The 16,680-nt window shown below is 39.8% G+C and overlaps 2 protein-coding genes across 5 annotated transcripts in view; both read left to right on the forward strand.

Moving 5' to 3' along the window:
* The window catches only part of LOC143100708 (E3 ubiquitin-protein ligase TRIM35-like), a 39,721-nt gene that overhangs the window by 16,994 nt on the left and 6,047 nt on the right, over positions 1-16,680 (forward strand). The window contains exon 6 of one of the 2 annotated variants that reach the window (XM_076264120.1): positions 1,693-2,306. In XM_076264120.1, coding sequence (XP_076120235.1) covers positions 1,693-2,267 — 575 coding nt within the window. In that variant the 3' untranslated portion in view covers positions 2,268-2,306. Of the gene's footprint in view, positions 1-1,692; positions 2,661-16,680 lie in introns of those variants that run through there. The other variant, XM_076264119.1, reaches the window with a different exon arrangement.
* On the forward strand, positions 4,518-15,747 carry LOC143100711 (zinc-binding protein A33-like). 3 transcript variants are annotated; one of them, XR_012981926.1, is made up of 7 exons: positions 4,518-5,193; positions 7,086-7,181; positions 7,282-7,512; positions 7,640-7,662; positions 7,748-8,402; positions 9,285-9,529; positions 15,203-15,282. XR_012981926.1 is itself a non-coding variant. In XM_076264123.1 (6 exons), the coding sequence occupies exons 1-6, from the start codon at positions 4,804-4,806 to the stop codon at positions 15,733-15,735; spliced, it is 1,392 nt and encodes a 463-aa protein (XP_076120238.1). In that variant the 5' UTR covers positions 4,519-4,803; the 3' UTR covers positions 15,736-15,747. The 3 variants fall into 3 exon arrangements, 1 of the variants encoding a protein (XP_076120238.1); XR_012981925.1 differs by lacking the exon at positions 15,203-15,282 and having other exon boundaries at positions 9,285-11,152; XM_076264123.1 differs by lacking the exon at positions 9,285-9,529 and having other exon boundaries at positions 4,519-5,193; positions 7,748-7,866; positions 15,203-15,747.

Genomic DNA, 16,680 nt, shown 5'->3' on the forward strand with positions numbered 1-16,680 from the left:
ACCCACCTTAAAAATGTATCAAAATAAACTACAAAATACAGCAGCCAAAAAATGTATCAAAATAAAATACTGTATTTTTGTATTTTCAAAATACTACAAAATACTTCTTTCTAAAAGCCTTTTTCATCTATCCCTTCCCTACCTAGAAAAACATCTGAAAGCAAGAGACTCCTTCCATAATCAGTCAACAGATTAGATATGCTGACCCCTCATGTTAGACATCCCAATACAAACCTCTGCCAGGGTCGGTGCCAGCGGGGAGGGGGGGACATACAGTAGTGGTCTCATCATCACTGTGTCTTTCCATTCATTTTGAAATGTTCTTTTAAGATTAAGGGCCTTCTGATAATATTGCAACATTGAACGTAGGCTATGTGATCGCTCAAAATGTTCTTTAAAGTACATAACTCTAACACATTTACGATTGGATGGATTCCATGGATCCGATTTTCCCCTCAACAAAGGAACCAATCACAGAACGGAGGGGGGACAGCAAGATGAAGCAGAAGACATTCGTAGCACCCAATAAATGGCTCTGAGCATTCGTAAACCACGTCTCAAATACGAGAAAATGAATGTGTAGTTCCTAGACCCAAACTCAATGAGATGAGGTCTGGCGTTAGCCAGGCTATGTGGCTAGGCAGAGGCACCAAATGTGATGAAAAGTTTAAGAGTGAACAGGACACTCGGCATGGCTTTTACTATCTGCTCTGACAATCCTCTTTTATTGTTAGTCTACTGTTTGAGTTTAGAGATGTACTGTTTTACAGCAACAGGAATGCCGACTCCACAACTGTTGCACTTCTCAGCCAGTTGGCGTAAGAGATTGTCCACTATGAATCAGTGACAATAATTTAAAAACAAACAATCCAAATGGATGACTTATTTAGAAATTTAAGCTAGGTAGCATTTTAACCTTTTAGGTTATTTAATGCCACCACCACACTTATGGTGAGTTTCATCACAGATTAATCATTTTGTATACACCTGAAACTGGTGTGTGCACAACCTCAATGTAAATAAGAAAAAGTAAAAATAAAAAATCAGGTTGTCACATTAATACCATCCAATCAGTTAAGCCAATTAGAAGCCAATTATTATGACATTATCAATCATTTCTTATTTAAAATGTGCAAAATTGGAAATGTCCTTGTTTGAGGTATCTTGTCAAGCTACCATAGCACTGAAATATTTCACAAGTCAGAGAACATAGACAAATTTAAAGTCCAGCAAAGGAAAATAAACTCTCTACTGAAGCAGAGGGGCTTGACCATGCAAGGGTGCCAAGGACAGACAGAGACAGAGAGTGCTTTATAGATAGTTAGATATCAGAAAATACAAAAATACACAACACTGAAGTATTTTGATGCAAAATACGAAGGCATTTTCATTATCTCAATAAAATACAAATTACAAAATAGTATTTTGTATTTGAAATACGTATTTCAAATACATGTATTAGAAATACTGCCCATCCCTGCCTACAGGCATACACTCATACATAATCACACACACACACACACACACACACACACACACACACACACACACACACACACACACACACACACACACACACACACACACACACACACACACACACACACACACACACACACACACCATTTCAAAGGAGTGAACAAAGTAGAAAATCAGTTATCACCACTGAATTCTCATGTTCTCTCTCTGTAGCTCCTGTGATTCTGGATCCCAACACTGCATACCCAAAACTCATCCTGTCTGAGGATCTGATCAGTGTGAGATGTGGTGACAGGCAGCAGCTTCCTGATAACCCAGAGAGATTTGATTTATATGAATATGTCCTGGGCTCTGAGGGCTTTTACTCAGGGACTCACTGCTGGGATGTGGAGGTTGGGAATGGAGACTGGTTCCTGGGAGTGCAGACAGAGTCTGCGGAGAGGAAGGGAGGGAGTTCTTATATGAGTGGAGTCTGGTGCGTGTACAATAATTATGATGAATACACTGCATGGTCCCCATCCCAGCCAGCCACTCCCATCACAGTGAATCAGAAACCCCAGAGGATCAGAGTGGAGCTGGACTGGGACAGAGGAGAGCTGTCATTCTCTGACCCTGATAATTACACACACTTACACACTTTCACACACACTTTCACTGAGAAACTGTTTCCACAATTTTACACATCCTCATGTCTGAGGATTTTACCAGTGAAGGCTGCAGTATCAGTAGAGCAGCTCAGCTATATAGTTCACACACCTGCTGCAGTATCAGTAGAGCAGCTCAGGTAGAGTTCACACACCTGCTGCAGTATCAGTAGAGCAGCTCAGGTAGAGTTGACAATCTTCTGTAAGAAAGAAGTGCTGAACTCTCTTTTGCAACATTTTTATTTGTCAAACATATTGTCACTATATGTTTAATTTGAAGTTATGGTGGTTTTGATATTTTTTATTTACTTATTTTACTTTTGTTGGTAATTGGCAATAATAATAGGGAATCCAGATGTTGGCTGTAGAGGAGATGGGACAGGAACTCATCTACATCACTGGAGTGTTCATGTGAACTCTACTGTACAGGACACCTGATAATGTGGATCAGACACCACAGCTCACATGACCTCTCTCTCTTTCTCTCTCTCTCTGCTGATTCTTACTGGAGCTTCTGATTAAACATGTCTGTCTGCATACTCTGCCTTGTTGCTTTTCTAAAGGGAATACACCACTAATGCAATAAACTATGCTTTTCATAGATGTTTAATGTATTTGACACATTATATTGTGGCCATCACACAGCCCACTGCATGTATGTGAAAATATTAGGGCTGTCAATCGATTCAATTTTTTTATCTAATTAATTACATACTCCGTGATTAATTAATCTAAATGAATCGCATATATAATTTTTGCTGTGAAAGTATTTTAAATATTTAAATTTAAATGAATCATTGAATAATCAGCATTAGTGACATTAAAGTTCAAAAACTCTTTTATTATTATTTTCACTGTTCAAATAATGGGCTTAATAATCTAATATGCTGAGGAAATAAATTCAAAAGGGCTTCGGGAAGAAGTTTTTTTTCCACATACAAGGCATTTCAGGCCACAGATATAACCTAGGGGACACAATGAAAATAAATTAACACTCCCCTCAATGTCAACACTTATTTCTTTGCATTGATGTGCGACTATAGAGTTGATGAACTCCGGTTATATGCAAATTCCTTGCTGCAGACATTGCAGAGGACTTTATTTTCAAAACTTTATTTTTATCAACACCATCAGGCTGTTTTTTAAAAGTAAATGTTCCAATCAATGATCCAGGCAGAACGTTTTCTTCTCTCTCCTTCATTTTACAGTCTAATTTTTACTGACTAGAACAGCTCAGGGTCAAAGGTCATACAGAATCGATTAATCTGCACTATTTTTTTTCAGTTATTTTTTCTGAAATTAATTAATCGAAATGAATCAGTTATTTTGACAGCCCTAGAAAATATATTAATTAACTTATATCATGTGCAGATCCACAGAGTGACAAAAGATCAGTCTAAAAAAAGGTGATATTTCAGTGTCACATTATTTACTGGCATAGAGGAACTGGGGCTGCTGGGAGATATAGGACTGTACAACTGCTAAACATCTGAAATGGTTTTATTTAACTGCTATTCCTAGGACAAAAACTGTGGTGTGATTAAACCATTAGCTCTTGTATCTACAGACCAGGTGTGTCTGATCTGCAACAGCTTCCACTACATATGCAACACCTCCCATTTAGCCATAACAACACACATCATCACTCACCAGAAGATCATTCACTTAGTAAATACCCACATATAGTATACTGTTTAAATTTCCACATATATTAAGAATATACTATTTAAATACACATATAATAATAATATACTGTTTGAATACAAACTGTTTTTACCTGTTCTACCTGTTTTGTATCTCTTCTACTGCTGATCTTTGTTGATCTCTGTACTGACCTCCTGCCTTGTTGCCATGAGACACTCATAATCTACAGCAATCTACAGCACAATCTACAGCATCCATACATTCATCCAGAAAAGTGTTGCATGCTATATGTTTTGTCTATGTGACATTTACATTATTCTTTTCGCCCTCTGAAACAAGAAGTGAATGTGTATTAGGGTTAAGTGACAACACTGCAAGTTCTAGGAGCAGCAGCCCTGTCTGATCTGATATCTTTCACATTCTGCACCCTAACACTCAACACTATGCACTCGGGTCCTCAGTAACATACCCACCAATGGTGCTATAAAAAACAAGCAGCCAAGAACAGACAGACAGATAGATAGTTAGATATACAGTAATCAAATATTTCTCACTTCATTAATAGATTCTTGTTAAACATATGGCATGAGACAAATTCATGGAATAAGCCTTCGACATCAAAAACATAATTCAGTGTCTGTCTATGCAAAACAAATACTTGGTCAGAAATGAATGATAGAGCATGCTTTGTCCCACAAGGCAAGAGGTGGATGAAGTCATAAAGGGTTAAATGACTGAACTGCTTTTCATGAGTCCCTCCCATCTGAATGAGGAAGTGAACTTGAGACACGTTTTGCTGTTCAGTTGCAATGCAGCATATGATATTGTAGACAAAAAGGTATAAATTAGTGGTATTTTTAAACAACATTTAAGAATACTGGAAACTTCTGCTGGAGAGTTGTGTTGACATATCAGGATTCATTTCAGTCAGGATTCTGTCTCAGGCTGTGGCAAGTTTTCAGAACAGTGAAAGTGTAAGTGAAAGTAGAGATTATAAAACAGGAAACAGTGTAGAACAACTGCAACTATTAGAGAAATGGCGTCCATGTCTTTCTCAGAAGAGGATTTCTCCTGTCCTGTGTGCTGTGATATCTACACGGATCCTGTTCTTCTCACCTGCACCCACAGCATATGTAAAGGCTGCCTGAAGACTTTCTGGGAGACCAAAGGATCCAGTGAGTGTCCAGTCTGCAGGAGAAGGTGCTCTAAGAACATCTATCCTGTCAACCTGGTTCTAAAGAACCTGTGTGAGAGTTTCTCAAAGGGGACACAAAGTCAACGAGAACCATTCTGCAGTTTACACCGTTCAAAACTCAAGCTCTTCTGTGAAGATGATAAGCAGCTTGTGTGTTTGGTGTGTCGAGACTCTAAACTCCACAAAAACCACAACTTCAGTCCCATCAGTGAAGCAGCACTGGAGCGTAAGGTACAATTTCCTATGTGTTTTTGTACTGCTATAACACTGCACTGGCTAATTATCTCAGCAAAGAGCTCATGCTACACACACATCTCATGTTTTTACATGCGTTTCCCTTTGCTTGCTGTAGTACTCTCTCTGAACCTGCAGGTGTCACCATGTCTCATCTTTCTTCTTAAACTTTGCACCTTCTTGGATGATCTCCTTTCCATTATACTGCATTTACTGTACAGAACCAACACTTATGCATAGAATGTGGTAATAATTAAGTCGCAAGGGGGTAAACATGCATTTTATAAGACGTATGGAACAAATAATGTAATTCTAGTAATAATTAATAAAAATGTAGTAATTTGTCAAATGTTAATGAGGAGTGTATTTCAGTAGTTAGTATTCATGAAATGGCATGATATTGACAATCAAACAATGATACTGTGTAGACATAAAGGACAATATGACAGCAAGACCCACTTTTCATTATAGGTATAAATGTTATGTATAAACAAGATCATCCCCATCAATTTAATGATGCTTTCTAAATGAAGTTCGGGAGCCCATAGGGATGATTGACAGTCATCACTCACCCCACTTCTGTTTCTAAGAGATGTAAACTCTTCTTACCCATCTGTTGCAAAGCCTCCTGTCACCTTCCGATTCTTCTCCATTTCTCTGGTATCCAGCTACCAAGCCAAACATGCTTATTCTCAGCGCTCAATATCAAGCATCCCAATGGGTGAACTAGTGAAACTGACATTAGACAGCAGCGCACAAGGCAGTCAAAACAGACAGACAGAACTGCTGTCACTACATGACAAGCTGTTTTATCCCTCCAGTTTAAACCTGTCAGAATCTTTCTCAGATTGTAAGATGCGACTTTTAAACTGATGTCTTTTACAAGTATAAATCTGAATTCATGGGTTATGACCATTGTGTTACTAATGATGTAACTAGGTACAGGGGGAATCAGCCTCCATCAGCTGTGGTCGTATAAGACACAACAAACCTTTTATTATTTACTGAAAGACCAACTTTTGCACCATCTTGCATGGTCTCCTTCCAATAGGGTTGCATACAGTATAAGACACATCTTAAAACATGTATGATATTCTCTTGAATGCTGGTTAAACCACCTTGATCATGATATGAACGTTGAGTTCAGAGTGAGCATTTTATACTGTATGTATTTTCCACTTTGCAAGGTGGGAAATACATATTTTATAAGACATTTGTGACGTCTGATGTATTTGGGTATGCTTATGAAGAATATGATAGTATTTCTGAAATGGCATGAGATGTATAACTAAACAAATGGTACCGTGTAGGCATATAGGAAAATATGACACAAGACCCACCTAATTATAGTTACTTTATTTCATCCCAAAGGAAATTCTTCCTACACAGACACACATACAGTACACTAGGGGAGCAGTTGGGGGTTGCTGAAGGGCATCTCATCCATGGATGTGGACATGGGAGAGCACTGGACAATCCCTCAATTGCTTAATTCTGAGCCCCTCAGAATCATTCACAGAATGTCAGGTGACACAGATGTCTCTTAAATGAATCACCATTATGCTACATTATTAAGCAATTAATGATATGAAAGTACAGGGGGAAAATCCTCCATCAATTGGGACATTGCATTGGGCATAGGACATCAACATTACTATATAATATTTTTAATTCTAACTGGAGTGTATATTGAAGGTTAATTTGTAAGAGTCAGTTAACTTTATTCGTCTATATTTTCATTCCTTCCCTCTGTGTTTCTCTCTCTCTTCTACTTCCTCTCCTTTTCTATTCTCTTCCTCTCCCACTCAAACGCACACACACCCACACCATGTAGTATGTTTTCCATACCAACCCCGAATAACACTGTATAAATGCTGATGCCATTCCAGGAAGAACTGAAGGTCAAACTGCTGCCCTTACTGAACAAGCTGGTCACCTTTAAAAAGGCTAAAGAAACCTGTGATGAAACTGCCCAACACATTACAGTAAGAGTGATGCCCCCTCCTCTAATAGTGATAACAACATAACCAACATACACAGATCCCAAGTGTGAGACACCATCATGTGGTGATGTGTGGCCTGCAGGTCCAGACCCAACACACAGAGAGGCAGATCAAGCAGGAGTTTGAGAAGCTGCACCAGTTTCTACGAGATGAAGAGGCAGCCAGGATAGCTGCACTGAGGGAGGAAGAGGAGCAGAAGAGACAGATGATGAAGGAGAAGATTGAGAAGATGAGCAGAGAGATCTCATCTCTTTCAGACTCAATCAGAGCCATAGAGGAGGAGATGAGATATGATGACATCTCATTTCTACAGGTTGGTACTTGTAAAGTTTTGCTTGTTTCAAACAAAAGATGCACTTTGGTGAGTGTAGAACTGAAGTCAGAACACACACACGTTTCCTACTGATAAGGTCTACCTCATTTCACCCTCTGTTTTACAGAACTACAAGAGCACAGTGGAAAGGTGAGTGATCTGCCTCCTGTCTCTCTCTTCTCTGTGGTTCTGAACCCAAACCCACAGCAGCATTGACTCCTGAATGTTATTCCAGAGCCCAGTGCACACTGCAGGATCCAGAGAGGGTTTCAGGAGCTCTGATCAATGTAGCAAAGCACCTGGCTAACCTGAAGTTCAGAGTCTGGGAGAAGATGCAGGGTGTGGTTCAATACAGTGAGTTCACATACCCTTACACACACACAAATATGCACACACACACAAACACAATTATGCTATATTATAACACACTCAGGGCTGATACACAGACACTCATATACCGTCCCACACACACACACGCACACACACACACACACATACTCATAGACCGTCACACACATAAATATGGCAGGCTCACACACACAAACACACACACACATACACATACACACACAGACACAAATATGCATACACACACAGACACAAATATGCGCACATATAAATACAGCAGACTCACACACACACACACACACACACACACATACTCATAGATATCCTCACACACACATGCTAGGCACACACACACACACATACACACACACATGCACACATACATACACACACACACACATGCACACACACACACACACACACACACATACATGCACAGACACGCACAATGCAGCACTGAGTGGCAGTAATATTATGTACCGCTATACAGAACATGTAGTTGAATAGTGTTGATTCTCACTCTGTTTGGCCCATTGGTTAGTGTAATCCAATCCAATCCAATCCACTTTATTTATATAGCACAGTTTAAACAAACACAAGGTTCCCAAAGTGCTGTACAGCAAGATAAGAAACACACAAGACACCACAGAAGCACAATAATAGGATAAAGTATTACAATTTAAAAGATAAATGTAAAAATAAATACAAGTAAGAAGACATAAAAACTAAAATAAAAGTAAAAAGAGATTAAAAACCAACTCAAATCCAATAAATAAAATAAAATAGAATAAATAAAGTATACTGCCCACATAACACATCTACATACCATCAACACACTACCTGGGGTTAAAAGCCAGAGAAAAGAGGTGAGTTTTTAGATGGGACTTAAAAAGAGACAGTGAGGGGGCCTGTCTGATGTGAAGGGGTAGATTGTTCCATAGTTTTGGAGCTGCAACGGCAAAAGCTCGTTCCCCTCTACATTTTAGCCTGGCTCTGGGCTCTGTCAGGAGCAGCTGGTCAGCTGACCTGAGACAGCGGCTGGGAGTGTATGGGTGGAGCAGCTCAGAAAGGTAAGGTGGGGCAAGCCCATGCACGGCTTTAAAAGCAAATAAAAGAGTTTTAAAATGAATTCTAAAATGGACAGGCAACCAGTGGAGTGAGGCTAAAATAGGTGAAATGTGCTCATACTTTCGTGTACTAGTTAAAAGACGAGCAGCAGCATTTTGTACCAGTTGCAGACGAGCAACGGAGGACCCGCTAACCCCCATATAAAGTGCATTGCAGTAATCCAGCCGGGTGGTCACAAAGGCGTGGATTGCTGTTTCAAAGTGCTGTTTTTGAAGGACTGGTTTAATTTTTGCCAGCTGCCTCAACTGGAAAAAGCTTGATTTTACCACAGATTTAATCTGGCTGTTAAATTTAAGGTAAGTAGATTGGTAGTTTGGTTCAGCATCAACTTGAGTCTTAACGACCATATTTACTGTCAAGCTGTCAACTACTTCTACCTGAAGTTCAGACCTTGAGGTCAACTGTAGTAATCTGCAGATCACTGCAGCCTGAAACTATAGCTGCTGGACGAAGGGAGATTTCTACCATTTCTGTGGCTGATGACGTCATCACAATGGAGGGCAGTTCCAGCGTTATGGATGTGACAATTGGACTCATATTGGTAAACAAAATGCCTTAGAGTAGGGGCAAAATTAGTATCAGTTAATTAATTTGCATAACTTTTAATGTAACCTCTGTCCTCTGAATACTGAGAAATCCTCAAATTTCATATACTCAATTTCATCCTATAGAATACAAGGCATTTTATCAGCGTTATGGATGTGACATGAAATGGACACACTTTTGTGAGAGATTACAGGTTTTCTACAAACTCTGTGAATTTTGAAGGAAACTGCTGAAACTATGATATAAGTAGCATGAAGGAGACTTGAATGAACACAAAAAGTGTGTTTTTGAAACTATGCGTCATTTTCGTAATGCAATATGTAGGAAAAACTGGCGTTATGGATGTGACATTTTCACATTATGGATGTGACATGTCTGAACCAGTCCTCGACAAACTACATAAAACACATAATTAAGTAGTGAATTTTGATATGAAACAATTGAAATAGTAATCATGAAAAACTAGCGATGAAATTATTACTTCCTCAGTGCCCACTAAGATCCACAGGAAGAATCAGGGCAACAAGTCATTTAAAATATAAAAAAGAAATGTATTTTTTTTATTTTACCGTCATCAATTTTGGTCAGTGATTCCCGGGTTACTGAAACACCAGGGAACATGAAACTTGGTGTCCACTCCCCTAAATAACTAGCCCACCTGAACCGTTGCACCCAAGATGACAAAATATGTATTTATATATTTTGGGTATTAGCTACAGAGGACCTGACACTTCAAATGCTGGCATATCGCGTCACATTTAAAATTAAACTGTGTTAAGCAGACGTGAACGGCAGGCTGAACAGATCTGCAACAGAAGGAGGTTGCTATGTTAACTCCAGCTGCAAAGTCAGCCATCTTCACCAGCTAACACGATAATCCAGTTACTGTACAACAACAGTATGACAGTTAGAGGAAGATAAACGCTCAGATTTTCGTTATTAGGCCACTTGAAAATAGGCTATGGCTAGGCTTATCAGTGGAGGTATTTTAATATTATGTTTGTTTTGCTAACGGTTAGGCAATGCCTCCCTGTGGTTTTGATCAACCTAATAATCTTTGAAATGTCAATTGTAAACACTAAGGTGAAATGCGTTGAAACTGACATGCCACCAGAACAGATGTTTTATCGGCTTTGAGGTATAATAAAGTCTCCAGTCTTGTAAATTCACATTATGTAACATCCATAATGTCACATCCATAACGCACCATTAAAGGTTTTAAAAGTAAGAAAGGGGCACAATTTGGCCATCACACTTTACATTGATATAAATCAGCTTTGCACAGACAATAATGGACATTGTCGCATCAACACTGTATGTGTAGCATAAACTTTTCCTATAAAACGTTATGGATGTGACATGGCCATGGAACTTGCTGACTTAAAAACAAAAGCCTTACAAATGTAAGGAGTCGTGCTCTTAAAGGCAAGCTTAGCATAGAATTCTGGAATTTGTCAAATGACACAATTTGTTTGAACCTTGGGTCCATTTATGCACTTTTTAAATATGTATAATATTACCATGTGAAAAATGTTGTTTTTGTATGGTTGCACACCATATTTATGATGTAAAAAGAGTGTAATTCTCCATCAAATTGAAAGTAATTGTAGGTGAATAATTACTTAAAATTAATCTTAGACTGGTGAACTTCAGGAAAAACTCAGGAATCAAGTTTATTCTATTACAGGCAAAGAGGGTACAAAAAAGGTCTATGTAGGCCTAGCCCAGGCCTAAAAGGCCTAGGTTGGCCTAGATAGACCTTTTTTGTACCCTCTTTGCCTGTAATAGAATAAACTTGATTCCTGAGTTTTTCCTGAAGTTCGCCAGTCTAAGATTAATTTTAAGTAATTATTCACCTACAATTACTTTCATGGAGGTTCCAACCGCAGAGATAATATACTTTTGTCGCTGATTCTAAGACGCCGCAGTTTTTTTTTTCTTTTTCTCATCGCTCTGGTGACAGCTCCCAAGTTAAGGACGCTTTTTATCTGCATTTCTTCTTTGGTGATGAACGAAGGTGGATCTGTAAACCCGGGCGGTTCCTGCTAACCACAGTTTGGAACGGGCGTTAAGATATCGGAAAAGGCATTCTGAGTGAGTAGACATTTTGGCAAAACCGTAACTTAATAGTGGACACAAAATTGTGCTTCCCCGATTTTGGCAATATTTTGGCAAAACCGTAATTTAATAGTGGACATAAATTTGTGCTTCCCCGATTTTGGCAAAACGTCGCACAAGACGAATTAATCCATATTTTGTAAATGGCCCTATTTGTGCTGGATTACAATAGCTTCTATGAAGCCCAATCCAGAAGAGAGCCTCTTTATTGGATATAAAGAGTAAATAGATTCGCGAGTGTGCTAGGCAACTCAATATTAATCACTGTGGTATAGTGAGCGATCTATTTTCCGCGGTTTTAGGGACGTCAGGTCCTAAGAAGCTACGTAGCTTATGCCCCTCTTTGTTTACAGAACATTTTTATTCCTTCATTACCAAAACAGAATATTAGACAGAACTTGGCACTGCTGTTTTTGTTTTTATCACCAAGAGCGTATGAGCGGCTAGAATCCAAAGTGTTAAGCCAACACTAGTCTTGTTTTGTTTTTGAATAGATGTGGTGTTTTGTTTTACATCTGAATCCAGGATTTTTGTCGTAATCTTTTTCAAGTGTGCAAACAGCATAAGCTCAAACAGCATAGGCCTAAGCTCAAGAGAGCATGGTTAGGCCTCTTTTAAGTACGCCTGAGCTAACTAGCTGCCGCTAGGGGCGTCTAGATGTCTGTGAGCTAATATGAGCTAACTGAAAAGGCTTGACTAAACTTCTTTTGTTCTTTTAAGCAGGAAATTCTTCCTGCAGCCCGTTTAAAGTTGTCCTCCAGCTCCATGGAGCTGTGTGTGTCTGTGTGTCCAGTATGAATGAATGCGCGTGTGGGCCGGCCCTGTGTGTGTGAAATTTGTTTATTTCGTTATATGTGTTTGTTTCCATTTTTTGTTTCAAGTCCTTCTTTGTTTTCTTGCGTCAAAAGTTTTCACACCTTTTGCTATCTTATCTCACTGCCTTTGTTCTAGCAGCACTGTATTCTATAACCAACCCCCCAGCTTCTCCCCCATGGACACAAAAGGAACTTCACTGGGGAGATATGAACCTAAGAGGAGTGATAATGGGAAACCATTGTTGATTTCAACCATTTTCTTTCTTTCATTTAATTTATCTTTTAAGGGACACATTTTGTTAAGACATATTTTTTTATTTTTGCTTGTATGCCAATGGGAAATGTTTGCTACATGTTTACGCCTTGTTTGATGTGGGCAAATGTTCAATTGAATGGATTCATACCCACAACTTGAGTTTCTTTATGTTTGAAATTACTTTTTATTTGTTTTTAGTGGTGTATTTTCTTTTCTTCATTCATATTGGGATCACAATCTGTTATAGTTAAGAAACTATAAAAAGGGGGAGATAGATGGTATTGACTTGAAATACCATCTAAGTTTACTGGTTTTATTGCTCAAATGGTCATTTTTTAAATGCCTACTGTTTTGTTTTACTGACCCTCACTTCTAATGCAAAATCTCTTTAAAAGACATGCATGGGTACCCTACCCACGTGAGTCTGTGGATTATTTTTCTTTTAAACATCTAAACTTAACCAAAGTTTATTTATTTTCTTTATATTGGCCTTTTGCCAATAGATGCAAATGTGTAGTCTCTGTTTGGAGATAAATAGCCCTGCTATGTTAGAAGACCCATACTGTAGGTGTGACTGTCTCCAATTGAGAAACTGAATACATTAGCATACTGTTGTTGACTTGTGAATCTGCATTCACTAGACACTGTTTGACTCTGTTTACACTCATGCTAATGTCTCTCAAAGTTGTTGTGAATCCACTCTCCAGAATCTCTTTCATGCCAGAAGGGACAAAGGGAGGTGTGACATGCCTTTGTCTTCGACTACCACTAAGCAAACATATCAGAAGATCCTTTCAAGATGGCGAATGGCTCCACCAACCAGGCTCAGCTACCACGCCAGAGCAGCAGCCGTGGAGACCAGGCCATGCCACTGGACGAGATTGATGGACCAGACAACTCTGCCCTGGGCTCAGGTACAGCCAGCAGCAGCGGTCGGGGCTAGGCCATGTCATGAGACGAAACTGGACGAGGCTCAGGAACCACAGGTCCAACGGAACCAGTGGCAGAAGCAACTGCCATGACTCTGGAAGCAACAAAACTGGACTGACTGAAAGCAACGAAAGGGGGTGCCGAAAGCAGCATCGCACTCCGCATCATCAAAGACACTCATGGCCCATTGTTCATGGACTGTTTGGACTGACACAAGGGTGCACGCCGAACGCGGCCTGCATGCACACCCTTTGCACTCGCATACACTTACACTGAAACAATGCAGACACATTCAAGTTTCATAAGAGGACCCTTCTTCAACGGAAGAGAAACGCAAGAAGGGATGTATGCTGAACGCTGCTTTCCTTGCTCACGCACACACTTACATTGATTATGGACTGATTATGGACTTTATAAAAAAAAAAAAACAACAAAAAAAAAATTTGTAAAATTGTTCAAGAAGGCTCATGTTATGGAAACTTATTTTAAACTTCAAGTCATTCAGACTTGAAAAGGGGGAATTGATAGCAATAAAATGTATGGTTAAAATGGATAATAATTTAACTTCAAGACTACTTTTAGTTAGCCATGTAACCCATCTTGGTTTTAAACAAAGACACTATCCCCTCCCCCAATGGAATGCTAATGTGCTGGTTTAAGGCCTATCACTTACACAAGACAAAGGATGCTTCCTTGATATAATGTATCCATGTATCATGAAATGTAAATGTATTCATGTCTGGTATCATTTTGATAGTCTCATTACAAGGATTGTAATGATGTGATTGTGAGAATGTTTGGAACATTCTATAAGTGATATTTCTGATATATAAGATATCTCTCCTCATGCTATTCTGACAAGAATTCATAGGTGTGAAGTGGGTGTGAGTAGGTGTGTCTGATACCAACTGTAGAACCAATCAAGTGGGCTTGTTCTTGGCGCCATTTTGTTCTTTGTTTAAACCATTTAAAAGTAACTAAACTGCAATGTTTGTGAGATTCGGATTTTGGATTGTCAGACTAAGGATGTAGAGCGGAAGAGAGGAGTTGGCTACAGGCCAACCTAGGCCTTTCAGGCCTGGGATAGGCCTACATAGAGCGTAGACCTTTTTTGTACCCTCTCAGCTTGTAACAGAATAAACCTGATTCCTGAGTTTTCCTGAAGTTCGCCAGTCTAAGATTAATATTAAGTAATTATTCACTACAATTACTTTCAAAATTCAATCAGATCAGTTACAAACAATAAAATATAGACCTAAATGAAGATTTTAACAACAGTTCTATTTGCGTATGCACAACTTTTTTTCCATGGTAAGGAAGACCTTTGCATGGAATTGCCCTGGAGCGATTTTACCAAATGAGCTGTTAAGGAAATAGCATTCATCACTTAGTTTAGTAATTACAAAAAAAGGGGCACAATTAGACAGTCAAATTTACAGGCATACACTCATACATAATCACACACACACACACACACACACACCATTTCAAAGGAGTGAAGTAGAAACATCAGTTATCACCACTGAATTCTCATGTTTTGTCTCTGCAGCTCCTGTGATTCTGGACCCCAACACTGCACACCCACAACTCATCCTGTCTGAGGATCTGACCAGTGTGAGATGGGGTGGTGGAGTGCAGCAGCTTCCTGATAACCCAGAGAGATTTGATAAGCATGCCTGTGTCCTGGGCTCTGAGGGCTTTTACTCAGGGACTCACTGCTGGGATGTGGAGGTTGGAGATGGTAATGTCTGGTTCGTGGGAGTGCAGACAGAGTCTGGGGAGAGGAAGGGATGGGATTCCATCAGCAGTAGAGTCTGGAGTGTGTGTCATAATGATGGTAAATACACAGCACTCTCCCCATCCCAGCCGGACTCTACCATCACCGTGAAGCAGAAACCCCAGAGGATCAGAGTGCAGCTGGACTGGGACAGAGGAAAGCTCTCATTCTCTGACCCTGATAATAACACACACTTACACACTTTCACACACACTTTCACTGAGAAACTGTTTCCATACTTGTACACATACTTATCTCTGAGGATTTTACCAGTGAAGGCTGCAGTAACGATTGTTAGATTTTAGTGTTTTTTGTATGTTATTAGTGGGTTTGATCCAGCAAGCCCACAGCATGGCTGAAAGCCATGCTGTGGGCTTGCGGAGCAAGCCCACTATTGTTCTTCTTAAGTTTTCTTATTAGTGGGTTTGATCGATCCAGCAAGCCCACAGCATGGCTTTGCCATGCTGTGGGCTTGCGGAGCAAGCCCACTATTGTTCTTCTTAAGTTTTCTTATTATTATTAGTGGGTTTGATCCAGCAAGACCACAGCATGGCTTTGCCATGCTGTGGGCTTGCGGAGCAAGCCCACTATTGTTCTTCTTAAGTTTTCTTATTATTATTATTATATCTTCCTATTCACCCACTTTTTGGCCGAACTACTGCTCCTAGACCGTTTGAGCTATCGACGCGGTTCGAACTCCAAAAATTCAGGCCCGAACCGGTGTAACTTGCTTGTTAATTTCGTGTCGCTGGCCCTTGTCGTTTTCGCGGTATTCCCGTTTTTCTGCGTTTTTTGGGCCCATTGAAATGAATGGCGGAATGTTCAGAATTCAAATTTCGATTGTGACATCACAGCTCTAATTGCTTAAGCTTGCACCTGGAAGAGTTCTAAGCCACCTGGCAGAGCTCTAATGGGCTGGGCTGGGCTGTCTGTGTATATGAAGGTGTGTGCATGTAACTTTTGACCCGTATGTCCGATTTTCATAAATGAGGTACCGTTGGAATCCTTGGATGAGGCCGAGTTCCATGCCCCTGATCAAACCCACTCTTGCAGTTCCTCGGAACCGCAATTCTAGTTATTATTATTATTTATTATTCCTGTTCACCCACTTTTTGGCCGAACTACTGCTCCTAGACCGTTTGAGCTATCGACGCGGTTCGAACTCCAAAAATTCAGGCCCGAACCGGTGTAACTTGCTTGTTGATTTCGTGTCGCTGGCCCTTGTCGTTTTCGCGGTATTCACGTTTTTC

This window comes from Alosa pseudoharengus, unplaced genomic scaffold, assembly GCF_046254945.1.
Source record: "Alosa pseudoharengus isolate Yale_2024_CS ecotype anadromous, Long Island Sound unplaced genomic scaffold, YU_APseudo_1.1 YU_APseudo_1.1_scf_3, whole genome shotgun sequence".
NCBI lineage: Eukaryota > Metazoa > Chordata > Actinopteri > Clupeiformes > Clupeidae > Alosa > Alosa pseudoharengus.

What these genes read in the sequence shown, in the direction of transcription:
- LOC143100711 (XM_076264123.1), top strand. Translation starts at nt 4,804, where the DNA reads ATGGCGTCCATGTCTTTCTCAGAAGAGGATTTCTCCTGTCCTGTGTGC. An exon ending in ATGACATCTCATTTCTACAG is followed by an intron (nt 7,513 to 7,639) that starts GTTGGTACTTGT and finishes TCTGTTTTACAG; the next exon opens with AACTACAAGAGCACAGTGGA. An exon ending in TACAAGAGCACAGTGGAAAG is followed by an intron (nt 7,663 to 7,747) that starts GTGAGTGATCTG and finishes ATGTTATTCCAG; the next exon opens with AGCCCAGTGCACACTGCAGG.